The sequence below is a fragment of the Hyaena hyaena genome, unplaced genomic scaffold (genome assembly GCF_003009895.1).
Source record: "Hyaena hyaena isolate Hyena2069 unplaced genomic scaffold, ASM300989v1 scaffold_178, whole genome shotgun sequence".
Lineage (NCBI taxonomy): Eukaryota > Metazoa > Chordata > Mammalia > Carnivora > Hyaenidae > Hyaena > Hyaena hyaena.
The window spans coordinates 877,410-892,717 of record NW_024080807.1 but is presented as its reverse complement, the minus strand read 5'-3'; the positions used below and the strand labels follow the sequence as shown (position 1 = coordinate 892,717).

General features: G+C 38.7%; 1 protein-coding gene across 1 annotated transcript in view; it reads left to right on the top strand.

Moving 5' to 3' along the window:
* ENPP3 (ectonucleotide pyrophosphatase/phosphodiesterase 3) overlaps positions 1-15,308 on the top strand; it is a 76,896-nt gene that overhangs the window by 20,591 nt on the left and 40,997 nt on the right. Inside the window, exons 9-13 of the mRNA XM_039240401.1 lie at positions 5,910-5,989; positions 7,524-7,643; positions 8,158-8,267; positions 9,479-9,544; positions 10,534-10,606. Coding sequence (XP_039096332.1) covers positions 5,910-5,989; positions 7,524-7,643; positions 8,158-8,267; positions 9,479-9,544; positions 10,534-10,606 — 449 coding nt within the window. The remainder of the gene's footprint in view (positions 1-5,909; positions 5,990-7,523; positions 7,644-8,157; positions 8,268-9,478; positions 9,545-10,533; positions 10,607-15,308) is intronic.

Below are 15,308 nucleotides of genomic sequence, written 5' to 3'. Positions count from 1 at the left end.
CAAATTATTAAAAAAGGGTTGTTTAAGCTTGAGTAAGTCAATTACCTCATCTGGGAGTTAGTTTCCTCATTTGTAAAATGAGAGGATTAGCTCTAAGGAATTCTACTGTTAATTCCAGATCTAAAATTCCATGACTATAGAAAGATGAACTGCTTCCCCTTACAACACAAGGTACTTTGTCAATTTAGCTTTTTTCTTACTCTCCAAGGCAGACCTATTGCAAAGACATTGAGAGTTTGGGCCTCAGACACAATTGACTTCAAATTCAGGACTTGTCATTTAACTGCTGAGTTGCTTTGGCTTGAAAAGTTAATGAACACTTCCCAGTTTCTATTTCCTTGTCTGGATCTTCCTTGACAATCCGGATATCAAATTCTGTGTCCAAAAGGGAATTTAGCTAGCCAGGCTGAACTGAACCCCTTTTGAAATGGAATTTTTTGATTTGCTTATCCCACTCAGGGTTGGAAATAACACCAATAAAATATTGGGCCTTTGAGAATGTTCCCTTTTTAAAGTCTACTATGTATTTTTTAAGCAATGCAGACAACACTTGATTCTTTGATTGTGTAGACATCACTAACTAGGTCTACTCAGAAAAAATGAGCTGTTAGTTTTCAGGAGGCCTGATTAAGAACAGATGTGATGAGACTTAGGCTTAGGGCTTCCCAGGAAAAGTAGGCTTGAGGTGAGGTGTGTGACAACAGACATCATTTTAAGGAAGTCTAGAACCCCATCTCCAGAATCCCAACACGTTGCCTGGGTTGGGTGACCACAGTCATGGAAAATGAGCATGAACTAATACTGCAGCACAGTGAGTCACATTGGTGACTTAAAAGGACTCAGACTGAACTCTAGTGAGAGGACAAGGTCATTATCCTGTCTTAGTATAGGTGGGGACAGAAAAAAAAAAAGTGTCATGCCCAAGAACAGGAAACTGTCAGGTGAGATAGAAGTGATTTGACTTGCACTACAGGTCAGGCTGCCTGGAAAGTTAGGTAGGAAACTGGGGATAGATTAAAAGTAGTCATAACAGGTGTATAGAACAGGTAAAATTTGTAGATTTTTGAAGGTTAGAGTTAGTTAGCAAGGTTTACATTCACAAACAATAGAATTCTTAAATTCTCCAAGGCAAATGCCATTTGCTGTCTGCCTCCTCCGCCTCCTCCTCCGCTTTCTTTTTCTTTTTAATTTTATTGTGGTAAAAACACTTAAACAAGAGATACAACCACTTAACAGACTTTTAAGTGTATAATGAAATACTCTCATCTATAGGCCCAAGGTTGTACAGCAGATGTCTAGAATTTATTCATCTTGTGCAAATGAAATTTTACACCCATTGATTAGCAACTCTCCATTTTTTTCCCTCCCCACCATCCCTGGAAATCACCATTCTATTCTGTTTCTATGACCTTGACTCTTAGATATCTCATGTAAGTGGAATAATTTGTATTTGTCTTTCTGTGACAGACTTGTTTCATTTAATGTCCTCAAGATTCATTTATATGGTTGCATGTTTTTAAGGCCAAATCAAGTTGCATTGTATGTATATACCACTTAAAAATCCATTTATCTTATGATGGACATTTAGGTTGTTTTCACACATCTCGATTATTGTGAATAGTGTTACATTGAACATGGGAGTGTTAATATCTCTTCAAGAACTTGATCTCGATTATTTAGGGTAAATATCCAGAAGTAGGATTGCTGGATCATATGGTAGTTGTATTTTTTTATTACTTGAGGAAACACCATACTGTTTTCTACAGTGGCTGTACTGTTTTGCATTCTCACTGTCAGTGCACAAGGGTTGGAATTTCTCCACACCCTCATTAACACATGTGTTTTGTGTTTCTGATAATAGCCATCCTAACTGGTGTGAGGTGATATCTCATTGTGGTTTTGACTTGCATTTTCCTGATGTTTAATGACTTTGATCATCTTTTATGTATTGGTCATTTGTAGGTCTTCTTCTGAGAAATATCTATTCTAATCCTTAGCCCATTTTTCAACTGGGTTATTAGTTTTTTTTTCTATTGAGTTGCAAGAATCTATTATGTATTTTAGAAATCAACTCCTTACCAGGTATATGGTTTGTAAATATTTTCTTCCATTCCATATGTTGTTTCTGTTGATGGTTTCCTTTGCTATGCAGAAGCTTCTTAGTTTGATGCAGTCTCGTTAGTTTATTTTGCTTTTGTTGCTTCAGTTTTTGATATCATATTCATGAAATCATTACTAAAACCAGTATCATAAGTCTTTCCTCCTCTGTACTTCTTCTTTTTTTTTTTAATCTTTTTTTTTTTTTTTTTATTTCTAGGAGAGAGAGAGAGACAGCGTGAGCAGGGGAGGGTCAGAGAGAGAGGGAGTCACAGACTGAAACAGGCTCCAGGCTCTGAGCTGGCAGTCAGCACAGAGCCCGACGCGGGGCTCGAACCCACGAACCGCGAGATCATGACCTAAGCGAAAGTCGGACGCTTAACCGACTAAGCCACCAAGGCGCCCCTCCTCCTCTGTACTTCTAAGACATTTGAGTCTTCAGTTCATTTTGAGTTAGTTATTGTTTATAATGTATGAAAGGATCTTTGCCTAGTTCCTAATTTCATGGGAAAAGCTCTCAGTTTTTCATTGTTGAATATAATGTTAGCTGTGGGCTTTCCATATATGACCTTTATTGTGTTGAGATAATTTCTCTCCATTTCTAGTATGTTGAGAGAGTTTTTATCATGAAAGGGTATTGAATTTTATCAAATGCTTTTTCTGCATCTATTTAGATGATCATGTGATTTTTATCCTGTATTTTATTAATAAGATATATCACATTAATTGATTATCATATGTTGAGCCATATTTTATCCCAGGGATAAATCCCACTTGGACATGGTGTATGATTCTTTTAATGTGCTGTTGAATCCAGTTTCCTAGTATTTTGTAGAAGGTTTTTTCATCTATGTTTATCATATTGTCCTGTAGTTTCCTTTTCTTGTGGTATCAGGATAAATGCTGTCTTCATAAAATGAGTTTGGAATGGTTTTCTTCTCTTCAGTTTTTTGGAAGAGTTTAAGAATGATTGCCATTAATTCTTTTTCATAGGAATGCTTATTTTTGAGAGAGAGGGAGAGAGGGAGAGAGGGAGAGAGAGAGAGAGAGAGAGAGGCATGCACAGGGGAGGGGCAGAGAGAGAGGGAGACAGGATCCCAAGTGGGCTCCATGCTGACAGCAGAGAGCCTGATCCAGGGCTCAAACTCATGAGCCATGAGATCATGACTTGAGCTGAAATTGGACCCTTAACTGACTGAGCCGCCCAGGCACCCAATGCATTAATTCATCTTTAAATGTTTGATAGAATTCATTAGTAAAGCCTTTTAATCCTGGGTTTTTCTCTGTTGAATTGTAGTCTAAAGGTTTGTTAATTTTATCTTTTCAAAAAACCAACTTTAATTTTCTTGATTTTTATACGTATGTTTCTATTCCTTATTTCATTTATGTCTGCTATAATCTTTATTGTTTCCTTCTTTCTGCTAACTTTGCATTTAGTCTGTTCCTTTTCTTCTTCTTTGAGGTATAAAGTTAAGTTATTTATGTAAATTTCTTTTTTAATGTAGGTGTTTGTTTCTATACATTTTCATCCTAGTACTGCCTTTGCTGGATCTGTCAGCTGTTTCACCTACAGCCCATTTAGTTTTCTGCTCTTTCTTAGAGTTTATTGTTTCTAAGGATATGTGTTTATTCCATTTATGTTTTCAGATTTTTTTGGTTGGTACTTCCTTTTTGAAAATGTCTTTTGAGGAGTAAAATACACAAATGATAAACTTTTAAAAATAATATCAAAATGTGAGGGCACTTGTGGGGATGAGCACTGGGTGTTATATGGAAACCAACATGACAATAAACTATTTGTAAAAAAAAAAAATAATATCAAAATGCATTAGTAGAATAACAACAATTAACCAACCAACCAACAAAAAAACTCTTTCTGGATCTTCTAGTTTTATCTCTGCAGAAGCATCTACTCTTGTTGGTTTCTTGTGTGTCCTTCCAGAATTTCTCTTTTCTAATTTAGATTATTAAGTTCTGGAAGAAACAATGGTAGAAGAGTTTGCTTTCTGTGAGCTATTCTACAACAGCTCTTGTTCAAAGGCAGGTGATCCAAAAAGGTAGAATGAGTCATGGATAGTCCGCAGGTGTGTCCTGTTTGGGACATCCCAACTAATGTCATGTGTTACTGGTAGCTTAGCTTGTGTTTTATTTTATACTTCATGCCTTTAGGCTTTTAAGAATTTTATATTATCCATGTTTGAAGGAAATAAAAACAGAAACTGACTTTAATATTTCTGTTGATTGTATGCTTTTTCCCCTACTTAAATTCTTTTAATTATATAAGTGAATTGGACCTCATTTTATTTTCTTATCATATGACTTCTTAACAATAATAAATGTTATCTTTCTCTGATTAAGTATGAGATTTATGGTAGTATTGACTGAAAAAAAGGGAAAAAAGGTTATTTTAATCTTTAATTATCCTTAGAAATCAAATCCTGGGGCAGGCCTCAAACTTAGGTACATCAGAACCACTTTGGGTGGCTTGCCATAAATGTAGATTTTTTTTCCAACTCTCTTTTCTTCATCTTCTACTTACTCCTTCATTCTTACCAGAGTCCTATTTAGTAAACTTGATACAGAGCCCAAGAAAGTTCTGAAGGATATAATCCCTAGGTCATATTGGAAACATGGCATATTGGACCAACTCCCAGCCTATTTGAGAAAACATTCATTATTTCCAACTGTAAACTTTGTGACTTGCTGGAAAACAATCATTTTTGCTTTTTTGTCTTAATTTAAATAGAATCAATAATGGTGAAGATTTCTTTTCAAATTTGAGCTGACAGGATTTTGAAATGGAAAATTTCTTTCCCTTCACTGTTGCAGAGGAAATAGCGATGCTGGAGTGGTTCTGACCTTAAGTGGGGTTATTGCACAGATCAAAAACAGCAGAACATTTGAAAGCAAAGTTGATACTGCACTTTTTTGGAAAACAGATCACAGGAAAATTCACTGATCAAATGGAAACTGTACTGAAAACAATAAGTAGTAAAGTTATCTCATTTTGTAAATGTTACTACGTGACATAGGCTTATGCTCTTATACAAGTCAAATCCCTTTTTAGTTACCTGGATAGTTGTGTTGAGTTTTGTTATATTGGATTCTGTCATATAAGAACTATTAGCTGAGATGAAAATATTATATAAAAAGTCTATCATAATGACCTGGGTCAGAAAGAAGGGAGCAGCACAAACATACAAAGCTGGTGGCAGTGTGTAATTTGGGATATGCTTAGCTGAGGGGTCCACACGCTGTGGCCCGTGGACAAAATGTGGCCCACTCTGTTTTTGTGTGGCCTACTGAATGGTGAGAATTGTTTTACAGTCTTAACTGGTTGAGAAAGAGAGAAGAGAATATTTAGTGACATGTACAAATTATGTGGAATTCAAATTTCAGTGTCCATAAATAAAGTTTTACTGGAGGACAGCCATGCTTATTTGTTTGCATAGTGTCTATGGATGCTTTGGGCCTCAATAGCTGATTTGCTATTGTTATTATATAGCTGTTATATATTATTGTTTCATAGTTGTTATAACAAAGACCATATGGACTTACAAAGCCTAACATACATGATCTGGCCTTTATAGAGAAATGTTGTAGAGCATTGAGTTGGCCCACTTCTCTATTAAAAACTGACATTCCTTGAAATGGAGGAATTGTAGGCATCAGAATTTCAACCTCTTTCCGTCCTCAATCCACTCTTTAGTTAGCTTCTTATTTCCCTGTAAAAAACTTTAGGTTTAGGTTTTTACTTAAAAAAAACTTATCAGAAAAACCAACTTTTAATTTCTCACTGTGCTTTGTTGCAGAAACATGTGGAATTCATTCAAAATACATGAGACCTGTCTATCCAAGCAAAACCTTCCCAAACCATTACACTATTGTCACGGTAAGTGCTCGGCTCAGTGGCAAGACTGAGAGGCCATAGATAGGCAACTGACCATGACAGACATGCTTACAGAGGAAGTGTCACACAAACATTTCAGAAGCGCATATGGCTTATTTCAGGCTAGAAAGTAGCATCTCATTGTGAGGCCATCAGTGTTCTGAGGTGTTACGTACGAATGAATGTCCCAGCAATACGCTAATTCACCTGTGTGACAGGCCAGGATAGTTTCTTGGATGTGAGAAATACCATTCTCCTCTGATCTTTTGTACAGCCCCTCTGGAAGACAGTGTGGAGCTTCCTCAAAATATTAACCATAGAACTCCCCTATGACCCAGCAATAGCACTGCTAGGAATTTACCCAAGAGATACAGGAGTGCTGATGCAGAGGGGCACATGTACCCCAATGTTCATAGCTGCTCTTTCAACAATAGCCAAATTATGGAAAGAGCTTAAATGTCCATCAACTGATGAAAGGATAAAGAAGATATGGTTTATATATACAATGGAATACTACTTTGCAGTGAGAAAGAATGAAATCCTGCCATTTGCAGCAACGTGGATGAAACTGGAGGGTATTATGCAAAGTGAAATAAATCAGTCAAAAAAAGACAGATATCATATGTTTTCATTCATATGTGGAACTTGAGAAACTTAACAGAAGACTATGGGGGAAGGGAAGGGGAAAATACAGAGAGTGAGGGAGGCAAACCATAAGAGACTCTTAAATACAGAGAACAAACTGGGGGTTGATGGGAGGGATGGGAGAGAGGAAAGTGGGTGATGGGCATTGAGGAGGGCATTTGTTGGGATGAGCACTGGGTGTTGTATGGAAGCCAATCTGACAGTAAATTATTAAAAAATAAATTAAGTATTTTAAAAATAAAAATTATATGCTACTTAAAAAATAATAAAGTGCTGATAACACACTTTAACCCCTTTAGGTGCCAAGATATTTGATACTTAAAAGCTTCTAAGTAGTGCATTTCTTGCTATTATTGCCAGTATAACCAGTGGCTGATCATTATTATAATGTAATAAACTTTAATTAACAGTTATTAATCATGTAAGAGTCATATTAATGTCATTAGCACAAGCCATCTGCCTAATATCATTCATTTGCTGCTCTAGACCATGGTGGAACCATACCTATACCTACACTTACACCTATACCCACACTTATACCTACCTATACCTATACCTACCTACCTACATACCTATACCTATAGCCACACTTACACATACCTATACCTACACTTACACCTACCTATACCTACACCTATATCTACACTTACACCTACCTATACCTATATCTATATCTACCCTTACACAGACCTACACCTACATTTACACCTATACCTACATATATACATATTCATGTATATATATTTGGTATTTAGGTTCAGACCCACAGGTTTTATATTGAAAAGTATATGACATCTTTCTAAGATATGAGTTATAGATATTATGCTATTTTAATTTAAATGTGTTTTATTGATATATTATTTTAAATCTTTTTTTGAAATCATCATTTTAGGGATTATATCCAGAATCCCATGGCATCATTGATAATAATATGTATGATGTAAACCTCAACATGAATTTTTCACTTTCATCAAAGGAGAAAAACGATCCAGCTTGGTGGCAAGGGCAACCAGTAGGTAGCATTCTACATGTGGCATCAAAATAATCTCCACTTTTCAATGTGACAGTGGATCACTTTTCTCTCTACACTTTTATATTATCTTTCTAATTTCTAAGGGTGCAGAGCGATGGGAAGGTGTTTCAGCATTTATAATTATAATTTAAATCTTGTAAATACTCGTGATTGTTCACTTAACTTGCCTTCTGTTGAAACTTGGGTGTAGTATTCTAAACATAACAATCCAGAAGTTTCTCAGAAGGAATTTCTGTTAATTCCCCCGCCCCCCATTCTGTTTAATGATTCTTTAAAAATGAAAGAGGACCTATACAATTTTACCAGTTTGAAAAAAAATGATCTTTCATACTACCTTACTATGTTCTTGATTTTCAGGGTGGGTCCCTAGGCAATTAAAGTTTGCAAATGTTAATACTGTTTAGTTTGTAAAAAAATAGCACCATTTCTACCAGTTTATCCAAACAGATTATTCTTTGGACTTGTAGTTACCTTAAATTTTATCTTTTTATAGATCTGGCTGACAGCAATGTATCAAGGTTTAAAAGCTGGTAGTTTCTTTTGGCCTGGATCAGACGTGGCTATCAATGCCTCCTTTCCTTCTGTATATATGAGTTATAACAGGTAATAGTGAAGTATGATCGCACCTAGGCAGGCATGATTAGGATGTTTTTGGTCTTAACCTTGGTAGTAATTTTATTTTACCAGTTGTTTGGGTCAAAAATCCTGAAGTCATCATTGGTTCCTCTCTCTTAATCACTCACCTCGTCTGTCAGTAAATGCTTGTGGCTCTGATTCAAAATATATGCGATCTGAGAACTTCTGTTATTTTCAGCATTACTGCTGTGATTGGAGTGACCGTCATCTTTTGCCTGTATTATGGCACTTGCCTCTTTCCCCATCTCCCTGCTTCTATTCTTATCTCCTACCATCTATTCTCGATCTAGCAACCAGAATGGTAACTTAAAAAAATAAGTTCCAACTATGACGTTCTTTTGCACCAAAAACTTCAATGGCTCCCTGTTCTGCTCACAGTAAAAGTCTGCAGGGCCCTGCCACCCCACTGCCTCTCAGACCTCCTCTTCCATTATTGCACCTGGTGCTGACCCCCTGGGTGGGCCTTAACACACGAAGATTGTCTGCTTAGGGCCTTTGTGTGGGCTGCTCCCTCTGCCTGAGATAACCCCTCCCGTGTATCCTGCTCTCTCAAGCCCTTCGGGCTGTTGCTCAAAAATTGCTTTCTCAATATTGTCTTAGCCGGATCAAACGGAGGTATCAAATTCCAACCCCCTCCTCACCCTAATTTCTCACCTTACTGTGCTCTGGTGTTTCTTTTATCCCTAGTATTTGTCACCTTGTGATACACAGTAGAATTTATTTATGTATCAGATCTCTCGTTTATTGTTTGTCTTCACTAGAATGTCATCTTTAGAAAGGAAATCATCTTTGGTTTGCCCACTGATAAATTTTGTTTAAAATGAACAAATAGTGTGTGGCAATAAGTGCCAAATATACACAACTGTATAAATGAATAAAATAAAAATAAACAAATTGAATAATTAATGGTCCTTATTTCAGTTGGGGGAAAAATTGAAAGATAGAAGGATGAGCGAGAGCAAAAACAATATATATTTAATTTATACTGACACAAATGTATCTCTATGTGAGTATTGAAAACAGGACTCCCTTTAATATTAAATCTCCTTCAGTATTCTGATCACATATGACCACAAAATGGATATCTGAAAATATTAACTGTCTTCCTGAGTAGGAATATAATGGAGTTATTTTTTATTTGGGTAATTTTTGAAAATTATTTTTTCTCTCCTTTTCAGAAGTATCTCATATGAACAGAGGATCTTTACGTTGTTAAAGTGGCTGGACCTGCCCAAAGCTGAAAGGTATTATCTAGAATCAGAAAAGTGATGGCACGCTGGGAGATTTGTGGGCATACAATGCAATTATTTCTTTATTTTAAATGGGCATTTCTGAAAGAAACTTGGCATTTTCTTTTTTAAGAAGTTTTTCAAGAATTACTCCTGAGAGCAGTTGAGTCGAGGTTTTGCTCTTGAGAATGTGATTGGCACTATGGGGCAATAGAGATAGAGCCAGTACCAGAGAGTAGAGGCAAGTATCACAGAACCTGATATAGACCTGAGGCAGAATGGAGAGAGGATCTGACACTTCATCATGAGGCTGGATTCATGGATCTAGAGGTGCCAGAGCAAGGCCCTGTCCATAGTCCAGAGTCAGAGCATCCTGAAAGAGAGCAACACGTCAAAAGTGCATCAGAAACCAGCCATCTAAAGAAAGAATTAGAATGGCAGAACAGGGGCGCCTGGGTGGCTTAGTCGGTTAAGCGTCCGACTTTCGCTCAGGTCACGATCTTGCGGTTCGTGGGTTCGAGCCCCGCGTCGGGCTCTGTGCTGACTGCCAGCTCAGAGCCTGGAGCCTGTTTCAGAGTCTGTGACTCCCTCTCTCTCTGACCCTCCCCTGCTCACGCTGTCTCTCTCTCCCCTAGAAATAAATAAAACATTAAAAAAAATTAAAAAAAAAAAAAAGAATGGCAGAACAAAGAGTGAGTGGAAAGTCAGAGATGGGGAAATATAGAAGGCCGAGGCGCACCAAGAGAGGTCTTGGCGGAGAGAACAAGGCAGATTTTCACAAGTGAGTCAGACCAACACTCATACCCAGGAAGGTCTTATTTATTTCCTGTTAGGAGTACCTCCCCACTGGGCCAAGTGGAATGACTAGGCCTGGATGAAGACAAGGAGGCCAGAGTAAAAGAAAGAAACTGCCACCAAGTTCTAAACGTATGCATTCCCCAAATCCAACCTGTGGGTTTATTCCAAGTTGACAATGTCTCCCTCTGTTTCAATTTTACCCCTAGACCTGCTTTTTATACCGTCTATGTGGAAGAGCCTGATTCTGCAGGACATAAAAGTGGGCCAGTCAGTGCCGGAGTAAGTTGGTTTTATTGAACAAATGTAAAATCATCTAGCCCTAACCCACAAAGTAAAATATTCTTTAATTCCCACTGAATACAAATATATCTGATATGAACATGAAGACATTAAAGCAGTGAAAAGACTATGGGGCGCCTGGGTGGCTTAGTCGGTTGAGCGTCCGACTTTCGCTTGGGTCATGATCTCGCGGTTCGTGGGTTCGAGCCCCGCATCGGGCTCTGTGCTGACTGCCAGCTCAGAGCCTGGAGCCTGTTTCAGAGTCTGTGACTCCCTCTCTCTCTGACCCTCCCCCTGCTCATGCTGTCTCTCTCTCTCCTAGAAATAAATAAAACATTAAAAAAAAAAAAACAGTGAAGAGACTAAAAGGATATCTACCTTATTAAAAAATTTAAAAATTACCACAAAACATGAAAAGTCTAAAAGATATACCTGTTTTATAACTACATCTCTTTTTTTTTTTAATGTTTTATTTATTTCTAGGAGAGAGAAAGAGAGAGTGTGAGCAGGGGAGGGTCAGAGAGAGAGGGAGTCACAGACTCTGAAACAGGCTCCAGGCTCTGGGCTAGCAGTCAGCACAGAGCCCAACGCGAGGCTCGAACCCATGAACCGCGAGATCATGACCTAAGCGAAAGTCGGACGCTTAACCGACTAAGCCACCCAGGCGCCCCTATAACTACATCTTGATTCATTTGATAAACATTCATTGAAAATTTAAATGTAGCACTGTTATTTCATACAGTGGAGACATCAGGGCTAGATACTACATGCCAAATGAACATGTTGACGTAGCTCATTCCAAACTAAGTCACCTGCAAGTCTGTTGTGAACTATCCAGCTCTCTGTTCACACACTATGTTCCATTCATAAGATCCTTATAATTGGACTTAATATGCTAGTGCCCCCAGCAGAGTCCTTCCTCTCCTGGGCCTCCATTATAATTGAAGTAGACTTTTAAATACTAGTTTTGCCATTATATAAACCATTATGTTACATTTTTACTATAGAAATAAAGATCTTCAATATTACTTAAAAAAAAAAAGTCATCTCTCTTCTGAAGTACACTGAAGCCTATATTGTTCTGGACACCATGTGAAGCTAGGAAGGCCACCGTGAGTACGGAGGCATTTTCCTGCTTCATGGAAACTTATTTGACAGTTGTCTTCCATTGGAAGACAAGCATATTTATTCTGGTAACCTGACTCTGCGGTTTATCAGAAATGCCCTGGGGCACCTGGGTGGCTCAGTCGGTTAAGTGTTCGACTTCCACTCAGGTCATGATCTCACAGTTCGTGGTTCAAGCTCGCGCCTGGCTCTGTGCTGACAGCTTGGAGCCTGGAGCCTGTTTCAGATTCTGTGTCTGTCTCTCCCCTGCTCACATTCTGTCATTCTCTGTCTCACTCTGAAAAATAAATAAAATTAAAAAAAGAAATACCCTTCTTTTTTCCCATTAAACCAAAATGATTCCTGATACAAGGCCTTGCTCAAGTCCTACCATTTTTAACCCATTAGTCCTCCATGTTCCAACACCGCTTTGGGTCTATCCCAGAATTTAACATTTAATCAGGCTATTTTAAGGGTGAGTGACATAGTAACTATCTGAAGTACATTCACCACTTCTTTTCTGTTTTAATTCTTATCCACACTTAATTGTTTGAGAGGACACACTGTAATCTGCATTAGTCTGACCCCTGCAGCTGACTTAGTATTAGGCACCCTCTCTTCTTCTTCTAGTCAGTGCTCTAGTTTAGCTCCCAAATAAATTTTTTTTAATTTTTTTGCTTGTTTTTTATTTATTTTTGAGACAGAGAGACAGAGCACTAGTGGGGGAGGGGCAGAGAGAGAGGAAGACAGAATCTGAAACAGGCTCCAAGCTCTGAGCTGTCAGCATAGAACCCGATGTGGGGCTCGAACCCATGCTATGAACCACGAGATTATGACCTGAGCCGAGGTTGGACGCTTAACCTACTGAGTCACCTAGGTGCCCCCCAAATAAATTTCTAGTATAATGTTGAAAAGTGCTGCAAAGGAAAAGATCAGGGTACCCTGAGGAGTGATTGAAGAGGTCCTAATTAGTCTGGTGTGAGGCAGGGACTGGAACTGGTTAGAAAGTTCTCTGAATAATAAAAAGGAAAACAAGGTCACAAACAGCCTGGTTGAGGGAGGAGGTGAGCATGGTAGAGGAATGCACAGAATGAACAAAGGGACAGACAGGCAAAAGGCCCAATGGTTAGACAAATAGACTGTTGGGAGCCATTCTGAGCCCACTAGTCAAGAAAACTCCTGGTGAGGTTAAAGCAAGTTTGCACGGCCTCTTGCCAGTCAGATGACGACCGATATCCACCCCCACTCAATTATCTCTGCTTGAGCATGACCCCTAAGGTACCTTGTTGATCAATATCGGGAGTGACTTGTCCCCTTATTCCGGCCCTGATATGATGATTGCACCTTGTGAAGGAACTTATTGTGGGAACTTCTCCTTTTGATTATGGGAACAGACATCATGTCTCCAGCAGGTCCTGTTTCCCTCCATACTTTCCCTTGAGCTATGAATAGGCTAATGACCCTTACTCATAAAAGATTGACCTTTACATGTACAATGCTGTTTCTACCATTGCGTTAGTCCAAGATATTCATACAACTCAACATGTAAATCAGCTAACCAAAAATATCTCTCATGCCCTAGCTATTCAAGAAATCATAAAACTAGACACAAAGGTATATGCACTCGAAGAGACTATTCTATGTATTGGAAATGAGCCAAACTCTTTAAAGGTATGGTTGGCTCTCCGGTGCCATAAAGAATATAACTGGAAAATCAAGTCTTGCCCGGAGACAAAGAGCCTAACTTAGAGAGAAGGAACAGATAAGAGCAGAACATAAGTTACTACATACACCTTTGCTAACTGACAGTGTATAGCAGCCCCTTCCCTAAGGCCTACATTCCACAAACACCTTCCCTTACCCTGGCAGCTGTGATGAGGATGGATAAGAGTATCTACAAACCTATGACTTACTCTTAGCATTATTAAAATGTGAATCCCCTGTTATTTTCTTAGTTACTCAACCTCACCATAATTGGGGCAGTTCTGCAAGAAGACTTCTGTAAAACCTGTTTCTGTACATTTTCCAAAAACATCTTATCACAGAGAACTATCCATTGTAAAAATTCCTTTTTCCGATGCCATGTTAACGTTTGACCTATAAATAAAGACACCAAAACTGACAGGACAGAGATTCCTGCCTGGTGATCAGAAAGGATCTCGGGGCTCTCTCACTCTCTCCCTCGCCGACACCGTCCATCCTTCAGGGACCCCTGGAGCTGCCAGAGCCGGCTTCCAACAATAGACAAGATGGTAATGGTAAGAATGGTAAGGGCAGTTAACGCTTGTGTGCTCCTTCATGCCAGGTACTGTTTGGATCTCTGCATGAGGATTATGTCCCACTCATGTCTGGAGCACTGTGATCCAGGGGCAATGGCTAAAAAGAAGCCTAGAGAAGGAGACAGGCCCCAAATCATACAGATCCTTGTTGGCCATGTAATGTGCAAGGGAAGCACTGAGGCATTTTATTCAAGGAAGTGACATGATCAGATCTGGGAGTATTTAAGGATGTTTTACTGTGTAAGAGGAGTGGGTTTGAGGCAACCTGGGAAAACAGGGTGAGATGGGTTAGCTTTGCAGCATCCCCTGAAAAGAGATAATTGCACCTTGAACTAGGGTAGTGGCAACCATCATGGAAGGAAGGAGATGCATTTGAGATTCATTTGGGAGATGGACTCAGCATGTGTGGAGTTGGGTGGTAGAGACGGAGATTAAGGAGAGTTGCCAGATTGCTATCATTAGCTGGTAGGCGTTTTCATTTACATCAGTGAGGCCACTGAGGGCAGTTAATTTGGAGAAGATCATGTTGTGGTTAAGGTGCTTGTGGTGTCCAATGAAGATGCCCAGAAGGCAATTGAATATGGATTGAAAGTTCAAAGGAGATGAAGATGAGGCAGCTTGGCAGCAAGTAGGTGGTGCATGGAAATGAAGATGTTCTAAAGAGAGAATGAAAAGTAAAAATAGAAGAAGGATTAAGACCATGTCCTAGAAGAAGAGGCAAAGTGGATAGAGAACCTGGAAAGCTCTATGGCTTTTACTATTATTGTTATTTTTAATCATATACCTTAATTCAGAGTTAATATGACATAATTTGAAAGCAAAAAGACTATTTTACTTTGTTTGCTCACTCACTCTTTTGAAAGCTTATTAACTTCTCGATTTTTCAGTCATCAATACTTTCTTGCTCTTGCTCTGCTATCCCTTTAAGATTTACTTTTAATAGTTTCTGGTGGGTGTGATGTTGTGCTAGGCATTCTTATGGGTGAAGAAAAATGAAGCCTTTACCCAGAAACTATTTTGAAAGGGCAAATAAAGTAAATAATGAGTTAATGTATAACAAGATTTTATTTTAAGAAACCTTTAAAAATTTGATAGCTGAGGGGCGCCTGGGTGGCTTAGTCGGTTAAGCGTCCGACTTTCGCTTAGGTCATGATCTCGCGGTTCGTGGGTTCGAGCCCCACGTCGGGCTCTGTGCTGACTGCCAGCTCAGAGCCTGAAGCCTGTTTCAGTCTGTGACTCCCTCTCTCTCTGACCCTCCCCTGCTCATGCTGTCTCTCTATCTCTCCTAGAAATAAATTAAAAAAAAAAACATTTAAAAA